Here is a 15691-nt window from a genome sequence, read left to right as displayed (position 1 = left end):
CCAAGTAAGGGTAGAAGAGACCAGGGGATGTGGCTCCACCCTCCCAGCTCAGAGCCATGGGGAACCAGGACCCTGAGGGCTGCTCCTGGAGCAAACCCCCTCATACAGCTCTGTTGCTGCCAGTGAAAACAAGCCCCAAGACCCACAGGCCTGAAGCTTCCTCCTCTGGGTGCTTATCCTAGGAGAAGCTCCTCCTCCTATATCTGATCCCAATATTTGCATTCAACTTTCCTATTATTGTCCCACTCAACTCTGACAGATTAAAAGTCTCTCCCTGCTTCCTCTTGCCCTCCAGGTTTTCAGGCTCACACTCTGAGCAGTGAACCCAATAATTTGGAGGCATAATTTAGAACCCTGCTCTTGAACTAGTCAGTCTTTGCCTTTTGCCTTTTTCATCTGCAGAGGGTGCCCTCTGGCAGGGGCTGGGCGTGCTGCAACACAGGGGACATGGTCTGAGGGTGCTCTGAGGGAGGCACAGCAACAGTGAGGTCCGAGGCTGCTCCACACTATCTGGTACACGGGGGACAGAAATGTATGCTCATGGTCTGATACCGCTCTGGAAAGGCAAGAGTTAGTAGACAGGGCTCATGAATTGAAAGTGGCACCGCAATGGAAGGATGGCCCGTGTTCAGTTGGTACTTGTTGTAACTGGAAAGTGTCTGCATCCAGCTAGAGACCTAATTTTGGAAAAACTAAAATGGGCTGGATTATTCCACCGGGTCAGGGGTAGACAAGAAGAATCGATATAGTCGGGAAAGGGGGTACTGTGCTGTTTGAGCAAATGGAGCAGCTGGACTGTCAAGAGATGGAGGGGGGTGCTGGAGAGAGTACAGTGAGTAGAGTGCCCCCTTGCACACAGCCTACCTGGCTTCGATCCCTGGCATCCCATATGGTCCCCAGAGCCCAACAGGAGTGATTCCTGGGAAGCAATCCCTGAGCACTTCTGGGTGTGACCCCAAAACAACAGAGATGGAGGTGGGTCCCAGAGAGCAAGCTCAATAGGGTGAGTGCTTTGCAGTTCTGCATGCTGAAGGCAGCCTGGGTTCAAGCCCCAGCACCACATGATCCATGAGGGCTGAGAGTCAAGTGTATTCCCAAGACAACAATGAAGAGATGGACAGAGGTATTAAGATGTGGGGTGGTTAAGATGTGGAAGGAGGGAGGTATAGACCATGGTAACCAAAGAGTGGAGGGAAGGGCCTATGTTATTAGCCTCAAATACCTCTATAGTTTTCTAAGAGATTGGTACTCAGAAGCAGGTGACTCCCAGTTAATCCTGATTCAAAAGGTAAATCTCTTCTTCAGCAAAAGGTGAGTTTATTTTTAGTTTAGACTTCAGGGAAGTGGGGGCAGAGAGGGGACTTGAGGCCAACACTGGTTTATATAACATAAAACAGCCAATTTCTCTCCAGTGCTCTCTATTTCTCTTGAACAAGGCTAGTTCTGGGCCATCCAGGACTGAAAGGTAAGGCAAGGGAACAGGATTGTGGCAGCAAAAGAAAAAGTGTGTGTTTGGATGGGGGAGGGGATCAGAGGAGTTAGAGGAGTGCAGGGGTAGGGTGGGAAGGTGGGGAGATTCCCAGACTGTTTAGCTTCTCATCTCCAGGCGTTGTGAAGGCAGCAGAAAGAAGTCATTCAGCCTAAAGGGAAGATGGCTCAGCCTACAGGATAGGGACCCTGCCCCGGTCTTCTCATTCCCCTCAGGTGATGACTTTGGAGGTTGAGTCACAACTCCCAGCCTCCTTATTCCGTTTCTTGATTTAACAGCTAAATGTGGTGGGCCAATTAATCTTGGTGACAAATTTCTTCTCCATTCCTGAAATTTTCATTTCATCTTCTCAGTGTCTTATGCTCTCACTCTCCCCTACATATTATTTTGAAATGTCCCTGGGGAGAAGACATGTTTATTGAAATTGTACCTCAACTCTTTTTGGGTCACACCCGGCGATGCTCAGGGGTTACTCCTGGCTCTGCACTCAGGAATTACTCCTGGCGGTGCTTGGGGGACCATATGGGATGCTGGGAATCGAACCTGGGTCGGCCGCGTGCAAGGCAGCTTTATGTTGTACTATCACTCTGACCCTTATCCTTCAACTTTAAATACAAAAATAAAACAGCTTCTCCAGAATTATAAATTAAAAGTTCTATAAAATAATACTTCCTTAGTCATATCCTCCTACCAAACTACCAGACAGTTTCCCCATACAACCCTACTTGAACTTCAGAGAGTATGAAACAGTAGTAGAATATTGATGCTCCAGAGAAATAGGAAACAACTTTCTCCAAGAACGAGTCTTTGGTTTGGTTCCTCTAAAGGTCACGGTAAGTGCACTCTGGGAAATCCATTGCTTCCTCTCCCAGTTTTGCTGAGAAAGATAAGGGACAAGTGCATGCGAAGGAACACCTCCATCCCAGCTGGAAGGCTCCTGAGGCCTATGTTACCTTCTCACCAACAGAGCAAGATTGGAAATCGTGTTGAGGCAGCCCTCTGAGGCTGTCGTGTCACCAGGAGGCCAGGCCAAGCAGAAACAGCACCCCTCCCGCTATGCTCCACCAGAGGTTGCCTGCCAACTCCCTCTCAGCCCTGTCCAGAGTCACCAAAGAGGAAGGACCAGACTTTGGGCTGGCTGTGAAGGCGGGGCCAGGCGACTGGGGCAGGACAGCAAGCTGGTCCTGGGGACGAGGAAGAGACTGTTAAGGGGACTGCATCCGAATTAGGCTTGCTTACCCCTCCCTGTGTCTGCCTGCTTGGTGCAGACCAAACAAACCCCTGCCCTCCTGCACGTGCTCTGGCCCTGTTAGCTATCTCTCTAGCCCTCCTACCCTACACTTCGTTTTTAATTTTGTGTGTGCAGTGTTCAGGGCTTCCTCCTGATTCTACATTCAGGGATCACTTCTGGCCGTGCTCAGGGGATCATTTGTGGTGTCAGGGATTGAACCCACATTGAGCTGGCGCAAGTCAAGTGTGCCACCTACTGGCGGTGCTCTGGAGACCATATGGGATGCTGGGAATTGAACCCGAGTCAGCCACATGCAAGGCAAACGCCCTACCCACGGTACTATCTCTCCAGTCCCTGCATTTTATATTTATCCCTCCCATCCCCTGCATTTTAAACTGATGCACCTCACCTCTGGGGCTGGGGCCAACACCAGGAGTCGGAGGAAGGCATGGGTTTGGGACTTTGGGCTGCGACCTGTCGCAGTCACTGTCACCATCACCACAGAATCTGGGGCGGCTGAGTCTGGAACCTCCAGCCACAGGCGCCCCCAGGCAGACTCATTTGGTTCCAGGAGAACCCTAGGGAGTAGATGGACAATCTGTTCAAGCTCTAGTTCCCAAGAGACTGGAAACAAGGGTCTAGGCCAAGCATGATGGGGAGGTGAGTTTCTTCCCCGCCGCCCCCCAGATCCAAGGGCCAATCAGAATGGGGAAAAGGCAGGGCTTAAGGAGCTGGAGCAGGTTCCCCTCCCCCAAAGATGCAACAGGAAGGGAGCAGGGGTTCCACCTGGAAATGTTGGAGGTGAGAGTGAAGGTGGGGTTGACCGAAGCGTTAAGATCAAGCTCCTGAGGGCTGGCAAAGCTGGCAATGCGGAGACTGAGAGGGGCCTTGCTGCCCGGTGCCAAGAAACCCTGGGGACCACAGAGCTGCAGAGAAGTGTGGGTCAAGGGAGGAGCTGCTCCAGCTCCCTCCCAGGGATTGTAACAGCCAGCACAGTCCCTCAGGACCTCACCTCCAGGAGGACTGGAACGACAGTGCAGGGCTGGGGCGCGGCCCGGTGCAGGCCTCGCCCCTCTCGGTCCTGGCCTGTCAGCTCTAGGGAGAAGGGCCGCTGGGTGGGCAGAAGTGGTAGTGAGGCCGAGAGGAGACCCCGTTCCCTGGGTCCCATGGGCTCCAAAGGCACTCGGCCCAGCTCAGCGCCCTCTGGCACCCCTCGAAGGACGACGTGGGAAAAGTTGCCTCTGGATGGAAGCCCGATAACTTCTACTAGGAGCTGGGTCTGCAGACCTGGAACAGAGATTGGGGGTGTGGGGAGACACACACAGGTCATTTGGAGACAAAGAGATGGATGGGGACTATCTGTGGGGACTATGGAGAGAGAAAAGGGGCTATGTTTGAGGCATATTGGTAGGTCAAGAGGGAGTTCCATGACATCATAAGTGCATCCATCTTTTTGTTTTGTTTTGGGTCACACCTACTGGTGCTCAGAGCTTACTATGGCTTTATACTGAGGGATCACTCTTGGTGGGGCTTGGGGGACTTATAAATGTGGTGCTGGGGACTGAACCTGGGTCAGCCATGTGCAAGGCAAGCTCCCTACCTGCTGTATAGCCCCAGTCCTGAATGTTCTTTATCATCAACAAAGTTATGGTTATGTGGGTTTATTAAATAAAATCCATCTATCAATATTTAAGAGTAATATAATATAAGGTAGAATGTATTTTTTTTTCCTTTTGGGTCATACCCAGTGATGTTCAGGGGATACTCCTGGCTCTGCACTCAGGAATTACTTCTGGTGGTACTGGGGACCATATGGGATGCTGGGGATCGAACCTGGGTCAGCCACATGCAAGGCAAACACCCTACCTGCTGTACTATAGCTCCAACCCCTAGAATGCATATCTTACATAGATAAGGCACTGAGTTTTATCCCTAGCACCACTCTCCCCAAAACATTTATTATATGTAAATTAAAACTAAAAAGTTAAATATATATATGTCTATATCATGAACGATGGGTGTGCAGGAGGGAAGAAATAGGTATACCTGCAACAGGCTGAGTCAGAGGGTAGAGGCCAGGATGGGGGCCGTCATCCATGGGAATTCCAAAGTAGAAGAGGAAGTCCAGGGAGGTCTGGGCTGAAGGGATGAAGGCAGTCAGACACCATCCAAGGGGCTGGAGTGATAGTACAGCTAGTAGGAAGGTTACTTAGCACAGGGCTGATCCCAGCACTCCATATGATCTCCCAAGACATGCTAGGAGTGACCCCTGAGTGCAGAGCCAGGGGTAAGCCCTGAACACCACTGGGTTTGTCCCCAAACCCACCACACCCCCAAAAAAAAATAAAAAAGGAAAAAGAAACCATCCCAAGAAATTGTTAATATTGATCTCTGAGCGCTCCAATCTTCTCTTTCCTTCCCAGAATCATCTCCCTTCTTACCTTGCACTCTCACCCGGGGGGTGCCCTCAGCTGTAATACTGATCTCCCAGGCCCCCGTCTGTGGGGGATCATTCATCGTCACCATCCAAAATTTCCCAAAGCGGCGAGTATAACCTAGAGGCCCCTTGCCTTCCTCCTGGCCCTGAGAGACCCCTGGGCAGAGGGTAAGATATGGTCATAGCACACACTGTCCCCTCTCCTTAGTACTCACCCTCATTTGCCAGTCCCCAGTCACCGTTCTTCCCTCTGTCACATGGAAGTACCTGCAGGGTTCTTGATCCAGAAGCTGCTGACGTCTCCATGGATCCGAACTGTGACCCTCCGAAGCAGTCCGTCCACACTGAACACAAGTGGCCTCCCAGGGACCACAGCAGGAGGTTCCAGGGGAAGGGTCACCTTGAGGGATGGGGGAAGACCAGCAATTGGCAGAAATATTAGGCATGGGAGTAGGTGGGATGAAAGATAGGAGAAAAGTGAAACAAACCGGAGAAGAGGGGCAGAGCGATAGGACAGTGAGGAGGTGTTTGCTTGGCATGCAGTCAGCCAGGGTTCAATCCCCAGCACCCCATATGGGTCCCTGAGCCCACAAGGAGTGATCCCTGAGCTTAGAGCCAGGCATAAGCCCTGAACAACTGCCAGGTGTGGCCCAAACTCCACAAAGAGAGAGAGAGAGAGAGAGAGAGAGAGAGAGAGAGAGAGAGAGAGAGAGCAGAGACAGAGACAGAGAGACAGAGAAAAAGCAAAGAAATAGAAGAACAGAGAAGAAATAGAAGAAATACCAGTGAGGGGCTGGAGTGATAGCACAGCGGGTAGGGCGTTTGCCTTGCATGAGGCCAACCCGGGTTCTAATCCCAGCATCCCATATGGTCCCCTGAGCACCGCCAGGGGTAATTCCTAAGTGAAGAGCCAGGAGTAACCCCTGTGCATCGCCGGGTGTGACCCAAAAACCAAAAAAAAAAAAAAAAAAGAAAGAAATACCAGTGAGTGAGAGGCACCAGAATAGGGGTAAAATTATGATCAATGACAAAGTTGAAGGGACTTTGTCTTCTTTAAAGGATGGCAGGGGTTGGAGCGATAGCACAGTGGGTAGGGCATTTGCCTTGAATGCGGCCGACCCAGGTTCGATTCCCAGCATCCCATATGGTCCCCTGAGCACCACCAGGAGTAGTTCCTGAGTGCATGAGCCAGGAGTAACCGCTGTGCACCTCCAGGTGTGACCCAAAAAGAAAAAAAATTAAAATAAAAAAAAAATGGCAGAGAGCAAACACAGTGGTACTAATATGGAGCAAAGCAGAGGTGGTATCTGTGGAACTCAGAGAAGTAAAACTTCTGCCCACCCTTCTGACACAGTAAGAGGAGGAGAAGTGCACAGTCACCCATCACCTCAGCTCGGAGCTGAGGACTCCAGTCTCTTAACCCACGCTCACCAGGTCAGCCATGCTGTCCCCAACTATGGCCGCCACATCCTGAATGTACTGGTCTTTGGTGAAGATCACCTCTCCTCCTGAGGCTAGGGCCACTGCTTCATATGGCTCAAATCGCAAAGGGGACAAGACCTCACGGCGAGCTCGACCCCCAACTCTTGATGGATCTTCAGTCACCAGGAATGTTACCTGTGCCCAGGCGAAAGGCCGATATATCGAATGTTACTATTATAAGTGAGGATTTCCTGTACCCGAACTTTCTGCAGTGCCAGTGATTAGTGATCAGGTGTTCCCCTCCCCTCTGGTTGCTACTGGAGCGTCTCTCAGTGACATGGCCTCCCAGCCCAGAGACAGTAGCAGCTCCTTTCGTTGCATCCACACTGTGGATTATTGGCAACTAGATCTCTAGATCTCTCTAATTTGTCAGTGGATTACCAGAAGCAGGTTGAAACATAAACTCAGCATCATTAAGGGTAGGGACTCCTGTGAAGTATTGTAAAAGAGATGAGGGAATGTTCTGACCATTGCAAAGCTGGTTTGACTGCCATCATTTGGCTTGACCCTTGTTAGACCCTTGTTAAGAAACTGTTGACAGGAAACCTTGTTAGGAAACTCCCACACGCCTGGGTGGCTAACACTTGGTCTCCCAGCTGTGCTTACTCTGCAACGCCGCTCCTGAGTCAGGGATTCCACTCTGTTGGTAAGAAAGGCATCCTTGGGAGAGGCATCAGTGAAGACAAAGATGTCTGAAAGTGGAGGTGTGTGCAGCAGGGCCAGCTGGCAGGGAGGGAAAGGGTTGATATTAAAAATGGCAGTAGTGGGGCCGGAGTGATAGCACAGCGGGCAGGGCGTTTGCCTTGCATGCGGCCGACCTGGGTTCGATCCCTGGCATCCCATATGGTTCCCTGAGCACTGCCAGGAGTAATTCCTGAGTGCAGAGCCAGAAGTAACCCCTGAACATCTCTGGGTGTGACCCAAAAAGCAGAAAAAAAATGGTGATAGGAGGGAGAGAGACAGTATAAGAGGTAAGACACTTGCCTTGTGTTTGGCCAACCCTGGTTCAAATTATCAGCACCCAAGCACTGCCAGGGGCTAGTCTTGAGCAGAGAGCCAGGAAGAGGCCCTGAGCACCAACCATATCAAACAAAAACTAACAAAATGGTGGTGGCAGGGGCATGGATGAAGCAAGGGAGGCAGAAAAGAAACAAACAGGGCCCTGGAACCCTGAAGTGAAGCTAAGGCTCCAAAAGCAGGGTGAAAAGTGGGACCTCTAGCTTCCCTTCATGGCGAAGCCTAGAAAGGGGGAAGAAAAAGGAGCAGGGAGCGGGGCAGGCCAACCTCCAGGGCGGAAAGGCACATCTCGGGTTCATCGCCACCCCCCAAGGCATGGATCTCGTTCAGTTGTTGCCAGAAGTTGTCAGGGTCACTGGTTGTAAAGACGGGACCAAACCCTGGGGAGAGGAAAGGATATTGAAATGAGTGAGAAGAGGCTTCCCCCGCCCAGGGCTACCTCCTCAGCCAAGGGGCCCGTGTGCTCCTGTCATAGACAGACATCGAGACAGCGATATTCCCGCCCATTCACTTGGGCAAGCAAACCAAGGCCTCAGTGGGAAAGCAGGCTTCATCTCCTTAACAAAATGGCAGTACTTCCTGACAGTATATATGTAATTATTAAAAACCTGGGAGATGGGGTTGGAGTGAGCACAGCGGGTAGGGCGTTTGCCTTGCACGCGGCTGACCTAGGTTCGATTCCCAGCATCCCATATGGTCCCCTGAGCACCGCCAGGAATAATTCCTGAGTGCAGAGCCAGGAGTAAGCCCTGGGCATCGCCGGGTGTGACCCAAAAAGCAAAAAAAAAAAAAAAAGTAGGAGACAGGCAGGATAGACTAAGTGAGCCATCGTATGAATGATAAAATTGAGGCAAAACAGGTTGGAAGCTCTGCCTAAGGATACAGTAAGACTAGAAACCCAGCCTGATGATCGAACTTTCCCTTTAGTTGGGAAAGGAAAACAATGTCACAGGTGCGTCAGTCTGTGGTCACCTTCCACCTTCACCCTATCATCTATTACACAGAAACAGAAATAATTGAAAATATCTTACAAGCGTGGGCTGGAGCGATAGCACAGTGGGTAGGGTGTTTGCCTTGCACGTGGCCAACCTGGGTTCGATACCTCCGCCCCTCTCAGAGAGCCCGGCAAGTTATTGAGAGTATCCCGCCCATACGGGAGAGCCTGGCAAGCTACCTCTGGCATATTTGATATGCCAAAAACAGTAACAAGTCTCATATGGAGATGTTACTGGTGCCCACTCGAGCAAATCGATGAGCAACAGGATGACAATGATACAATGATGATCTTACAAGTGTGGAAGCAGAGACCCCTCTATCTAAACATCAATCATGATTCAACTCTTACAGTAAGCATGATCACTTTGAAATGATTTCCGAGACACACCTCGACATCAAGGCAAGCTCCCTCAGGACCATACATAAACTGTGCCACCATTTTATTCGGGAGCACCATCCTGAGGCCCAGTTCACCACCAGTGGCATTTATTCCTTGCCCAGGCCTTGCCTGCCCTCCACTGTCAGTTACCTGGGTCATGGAAAGGCACCAGGACATAGTAGCTGGGCTCCATGACGCTGCCCCGGCGCTGTTCCACAATGCGGAGAGTCTGAATCTTGGCAGCGTTGATCTCCTCACCCATACTACCTGTGGTGTCCAGAACAAAGCTCAGGCCAGACGCTGGGGTGATGTCCAGCAGCCTGGGGAGGAAGCCAGAGACACCATGGAGGGTCTGTATCTTTGTGGCCAACCCCTACTCTCAGCAACCCCAATGCCCACTGCTAGAAAGCCACTTGCCTGGAGAAACCCTTGTCTCCCAGGTGGCTCCGCAGGAAGCTGAAGGCCTGGATGGATGCCAGAAGGGCCAGATTTGCAGCCGGGAGGTGCAGCGCATGGTGCGGGGAGAAGCCCGGGGCGGTGCTGTCCTTATTGATGCCTCCCCGTGGTGGCTGAGAGCTGCTCTGGTCAAAATGGCCCCCGTGGCTACATTTCCCTGGGTTGGGGAAAGGGGTCTGGAGGGTGGAGGTAAGAGACCCTCTGCCTCCTAAGAATGGGAGTCCCGGGGCTGGAGCAATAGTACAGCAGGTAGGGCATTTGCCTTGCATGCGGCCAACCCGGGTTCGATTCCCAGCATCCCATATGGTCCCCTGAGCACTGCCAGGGGTGATGCCTGGGTGCAGAGCCAGGAGTAACCCCTGTGCATTGCCAGGTGTGACCCAAAAAGAAAAAAAAAAAAGAGTCCCCTTCCGACCTGGCCGAACCCCTTTGCTCCTCGGCAAAGTATTAGCAAGCAAGGGTGACCAGGTTGGGGAGAGAGTTCAATGGGCTGAGCACATGCTTTGCACACAGGAGGCCTGAGTTCGGTTCCCAGCACCACATGGTCCCTTGAGCATCTTTTCTTTTTTCTTTTTCTTTTTCGTTTTTTGGGTCGAATCCAGCAATGCTCAGGGATTACTCCTGGCTCTGCACTCAGGAATTACCCCTGGCGGTGCTGGGGGATGGAACCCAGGTCAGCCGAGTGCAAGGCAGACGCCCTACCTGCTGTACTATCGCTCTGGCTCCTGGGGGTGACTTCTGACAAAGAGCTGGGTTTAAGTCCCTAATCACCACTAGGTATGGCCCAAAATCCAGAGAAAAGAAACAAAGACATTTTGCAGAGGCACGTCTGCTGCATCTGGAGGGTGAGTCACCACAGCGCACATAGTGGACGTCCTAAACTCTCCGTGTTCCAAAGCTGCAACCCCCACACCAACATCTGTAGCCACCTCTGTGGGCCTCCTTCCACTGACCGTCCCACCCACCTTCCTAACACCCTCTCCTTCCATAGCCATGCTATTGGACCAAGGCCCACTTCCCCTTCCCTTCAGAGGCCTTCCTGTCAGTACCTGGAGGTTTGGGAGGATGAGTCCCAAAGTAGCCGGAGGTGAGGAGTGGAATGCTCAGCAAATTCCCGGGGCAGCTTAATTCTTCACAGTCAGAGCAGGTGGGATCATCCACTGTGGACAAGGATGGTTTGAGCGCAGGCACCCCAGGTGAGTGCTGCCAGAAACCCCTTGAATTCATTGCATGATTGATTTGGGGGTGTTATTATTTGGGGGCTAATGCTGGCTCTATGTTTGGGGACTACTCCCAGCAGTGCTCAGGGCACCATGTAGCGTCAGGTTCAATCAGATGGCTCGGGTCAGCCACATGCCAGGCAAGTGCTTTAACCCTTAGACTAACTCCCTGGCCCCTTACACAGTTGATTTTAGTAAGTTCTTTTTTTTTCTTAAAAATTTTATTTTCATAAAGTCGTTCACAATAATGGATTAAATTCAATATTTTGATACCGGTCCCACCACCATTACACCCAAGTTCTTGGTTCTTGTGTGTTCAGAAACCTTTTACTGTTGTCAACTTTTTTTTTCATGATCTCCATATCCAGTTACACAGCCCTGAATGGGGCTGAAATCCATTCAAGAAGTCAGGGTCTGGGGCCAGAGAAGTAGTACCATGTGTGGAGTGTTTGCCTTGGCTGCAGCTGACTTGGGTGCAATCCCAGCACCCCTGTATGGTCTCCCGAGCACTGCCAGGAGTAATCCCTGAGTGCAGAGCCAGGAGTAAGCCATGAGCACTGCTGGGTGTGGCCCCCAAACCCAAACCAAAAACACCTGACATTCACAAGCTGATATTGACATTCAGTCTGGGATGAGTTTGGGGGGCCGAGTGCTTTGTGAGCTGGGGTAGAAGCAAACTCGTAAGAGCCAGGATGCAGCTCTGGGTCCTGCAGAAGTGGGAGAGAACTCTGAGAGAAGCCCCTGGGTGAGCCGGGAGGAAGCCCCGGCAGACGGCACCCACTGAGGTCTGCAAATCTGGCTCTGTGTGCACCAGGGACAGCTCTCTCACCAGCTTTGCCTTAGACCGGGGGCCACACCAGTGACAGTGCATTCCCTGTGACCCCAGCTGTGACTTGAGGCTGGAAGGGCTGAGAGCAGGTACCCTCTTTGCTCGCCACCTGAGCTGGAGTTTTACCTTGTGCCAGGCGCTGGAGCTTCTGCCTGGACCCGAGGAGGTGAGGGTGTGGCTGCTGCGCCCCCAGTTCCACCCAGTTGCTGTGACTGTAAAAATCCTAGTCCCGGGAGAAGAGCAAACATTAGTCTGACTCGGGGCTGGAGCGATAGCACAGCGGGTAGGGCATTTGCCTTGCACACGACCGACCCGGGTTCGATTCCCAGCATCCCATATGGTCCCCCAAGCACCACCAGGAGTGATTCCTGAGTGCAGAGCCAGGAGTAACCCCTGTGCATCACTGGGTGTGACCCTCCAAAAAATTACCATTAATCCAAGTCAATCTTTTCTTGTTTAGTTTTGTTTGGGGGCCACAGCCAGCCGTGCTCAGAATTTACTCCTAGCTCTGCACTCGGATCACTCTCAGTGGAGTGCTAGGGACCATCTGGGGTGTCAGGATCAATGGAACCCGGGTTGGCTGTGTCAAGACCAGTGCCCTGCCCACTGTTCTATATCTGCAACCCCCTCTTCTCACTTCTTACAACCTCAAGCCCCGACTCTCCACCTGTTTCCCCATCTTGAAACCTCCTCCCACCCCCACTACACCTCTCAGTCATCCTGGGCCCTCCCTGCTCTCCTCAGGGCCCGGCAGCAGACCATACCCGAGAGGGAACTCATCCCAGCTCACTGGCGTTGGGAGGAAACGCTTTCCTACCTGGCCCCCACTGACGCACACTGACTCCCCACCCTCTACTTGCAGTCTGTGGGTGTCCCAGTTTGCAGGTGGGGAACTCTGCAGTGCCCCATCCCCCCCCCTTTTTTTTTTGCTTTTTGGGTCACACCCGGTGATGCACAGGGGTTACTCCTGGCTCTGCAGTCAGGAATTACTCCTGGCAGTGCTCAGGAGATCATATGGGATGCTGGGAATTGAACCTGGGTCAGCTGTGTGCAAGGCAAATACCCTACCCGCTGTGCTATTGCTCCAGCCCCAGTGCCCCATGCCTTCTACAGGATGGGGGCCTGATGGAAGAATGACCCCCGGGGAGGAAAGAAATTGGACACAGAGACCCCAACTCTCACCTGCAAGGCGTGCAGCGCAGCCCCCAGGCGCTGGCGGGCCAGGGGGTAGTCCCGGGCGCGGGCCGCAGCCAGGCTCTCCCGCAGAGCCCCCACCAGGCGCGCGTGCCCCTGGCTCAGCCGCTCGGCATCGAAGTGCAGGTCAGGGTCATTCTTGGAAGTTGGCAGGAAGTCCTGGGCAGCATTGGCGCGCGTCACCTCACCCAAGGCTGCTCGGAACCGTCGGGAAGGAGAGCCAGGTCCAAAGTAGGCAGCAAAGAGGTCATCGGCCAGGAGGGTGCGGCCCTGTTGAGTGGTTGGGGACAGGGCCCCCAAGAGAGCACGACTGGGGACGGGAGTCAGGAAGGCCGGAGCCAGAGCGCAGAGCGCCTGGGGCGCCCCTGAGGGAGCAGCTTAAATCTTCTCATGTAACCCAAGTTTATATTCACGCTTAACTAACCTGTTTATACTCATATCCTTAGACATGTAAAAGTCCAATCCAACTAAAGGGCATTTGTAGTTCTAACGTTTACTGGTTCTAAGCAAGCTGAGGACAGTGGGGGTCTCAGTCTAGGGGGCTGTGTGAGCCCCAGACCCCAGGCTTTTTCTCTTTTATCTCTCTCTATTCTTTCTTTCCCTTCTCCTCCTCCCCCACCTCCTCCTCCCCCTCCTCCCTCCCCTCCTCCTCCTCCTCCCTCTCCTCCTCCTCCTCCTCCTCCTCCTCCTCCTCCCCCCCCTCTCCTGTAATTAGTATTATTATTATTGTTGTTGGCTTTTTGGGTCACACCTGGTGATGCTTAGGGGTTACTCCTGGCTCTGCAGTTACTCTGCAAGGAGTAAGTAGGAATTACTCCTTGCTCCATCCCATGGGATGCCACATGGGATGCCAAGGATTGAGCCCAGGTTGGTTGCGTGTAAGGCAAATGCTCACCCCACTGTACCATGGCTCTGGCCCCTCTATTTTCTTAATCCTCACGGCTCCCCTGCTCAGGCCTGTTCACCTGGAGCTGGTCCTCAGCAAAGCACCTTAGGTTGCACCAGAGCCCAATTTCCTCAGCAACTGGCAATCAAGACTGGGGTTCCTTCTGGGTTCAATCCTAGCACTATTGGTCCCCGGCACTTCTAGAAGTGAACCCCAAGCGCTGACCCAGGAGAAGCCGCCAAGCATCATCTGATGTGACCCCTCCAAAATAAAGTTTTTTGTTTTTATAATTAAAAAAATTATTTTTAAATTAAAAATATGATTAGGGGGGCTGGAGCAATAGTACAGCAGGTAGGGCGCTTGCCTTGCATGCAGCCAACCCTGGTTCAATCCCTGGCATCCCATATGGTCCCGCAAGCACCACCAGGAGTAATTCCTGAGTGAAGAGCCAGGCGCAATCCCTGAGCATTGCTGGGTGTGACCAAAAAAACAAAAAAAATAAAATAAAATAAAACTCAAGTATGGGGCCAGAATGATAGGGCATTTGCCTTGCACGCAGTTGCCCTGAATTTGATTCTAGGCATCCCATATGGTCCCCCAAGCACCTCTGGGTGGGGAGCAGAGCTATAACGGGTGGGGCATTTGCTTTGCACATAGCCCACCCAGGTTCAATCCCTGCCATCCAATAGGGTCCCCTGAGCCTTGCCAGAAGTAATTCCTGAGCACAGAGCCAGGAGTAGCCCTGCTCATTGCTGAGTGTGGCCCAAAATTTAAAAAACTATAAAAAAGAGGGATTTTGGTGGTGGAAAATGTGCACTGGTGAAGGGGTGGGTGTTGGATGACTGTATGATCAAAATTCAAACATCAAATTTTTGTTACTTATCTCACGGTGAATTAATAAAAAATAAAAATTAAAAAAAACAATAAATAATTACTCAGACCATAAAAGAGAGAGAAACTGGTGGCAGGGTGCAGACAGAGAGAAAGTACAGGGTAAGGTGCATACCTTGCATGTGGGCCTGGGTTCTATTCCTGACACCACATATGGTCCCCCTAGGAATGACCCCTGAGCACAGAACCAGGAGTAAGTCTTAAGTAGTACTGGTGTGGACCAAAAAACAAACAATAAAATAAAAATATAAGACTGGGAGGCTCCAAACAGCCAATGGTGCTGAACCCTGGAAGGAGAGGTCATCTGTGGACCTTCCTCAGAAAAGGGTCCCTTATTTCAGGGCTGGACCTCTGGTCATTGCCAACAGGCCCTTGTAGGGGTCCCAGGGAAATGGGGAATCCTGCTGGGAGCGGGCGGGATGCGGGGATGCTCACCAGGAAGTCCTCCAGATGAAGGGGTGGCCGCCCTGGGGGCGGCTGGTCCAGGAAGAGCTGCAGGGTGGCATTTAGTGCCGCTTCCTCGGTCAGGTCCTGGTGGGTGACGGAGCCAGGAGCAGCCAGGAGGCTCCAGATGTTGGGAAAGAAAGCAGAGGTGGGGGGCAGGAGCAGCAGCAGCAGGAGCACTGAGGGGCCCGGGTGGGACGGGGGCATGTGCTCAGCGAGCATCGCTGGGACATGGGCCTGGACATGGACAGAGCGGTCAGGGGGACGCTGGGCTCTTGGTCTCCATGGCAACTGCTCTGGCCCCTTCTTCCGCTCTGCCTGCAGCTCCCGGGCTGCAGCCCAGCTTCCCCACCCTGAGGCCTCGCCAGGCGTACAAACAGGCACCTGCGAGAGCCAGCAGGAGCTCTGCCCCGGGGACCCTCCTCCGCACCCCCTGGTGGCCCCCCAGCACGCAGAAGTCCGAGTCTCCCTGGGCTGCTCCCCTACCTGGTGGCTGGGTCTCCGGCACGGCTGAGGCGTCGCGTCAGAGGGCACTTAGGTCAGAGTTATAATTAACCTAAGCGGACTGAGGGGAGGGAGGGAGGCCGAACCGGGCACGGGGGTGGCAGGACAAGCAGTCGTGGACCCCCGGCTCATGCCTGCCCAGGGCCATGGGCAGTGGCGGCGGCAGGGCGGGCCTCCCTTGGGCGCAGTGCGGAGGTGAGTGAGTTGCTGGGAGGAGGGAGCGAGTGAGCGAGCGA

The 15691-nt window shown here is 52.8% G+C and overlaps 1 protein-coding gene across 1 annotated transcript; it reads right to left on the bottom strand.

Moving 5' to 3' along the window:
- Positions 1 to 576: 576 nt before the first annotated feature.
- VWA7 (von Willebrand factor A domain containing 7) lies at positions 577 to 15684 on the bottom strand. Its single transcript, XM_055126820.1, has 17 exons — positions 15438 to 15684; positions 14943 to 15188; positions 12719 to 13000; positions 11663 to 11759; positions 10537 to 10647; positions 9449 to 9644; positions 9182 to 9351; positions 7924 to 8036; positions 7246 to 7362; positions 6589 to 6774; positions 5425 to 5557; positions 5162 to 5314; positions 4767 to 4859; positions 3733 to 4007; positions 3507 to 3646; positions 3130 to 3298; positions 577 to 2673 (listed from the first exon to the last, which is right to left on the bottom strand). The coding sequence occupies exons 2-17, from the start codon at positions 15171 to 15173 to the stop codon at positions 2503 to 2505; spliced, it is 2637 nt and encodes an 878-aa protein (XP_054982795.1). The 5' UTR covers positions 15174 to 15188; positions 15438 to 15684; the 3' UTR covers positions 577 to 2502.
- Positions 15685 to 15691: the final 7 nt, after the last annotated feature.

The sequence above is a fragment of the Sorex araneus genome, chromosome 2 (assembly GCF_027595985.1).
Source record: "Sorex araneus isolate mSorAra2 chromosome 2, mSorAra2.pri, whole genome shotgun sequence".
Classification (NCBI taxonomy): Eukaryota; Metazoa; Chordata; class Mammalia; order Eulipotyphla; family Soricidae; genus Sorex; species Sorex araneus.
Note: the sequence above shows the minus strand (reverse complement) of the source record. Positions and strands in the feature narration are given on the sequence as shown.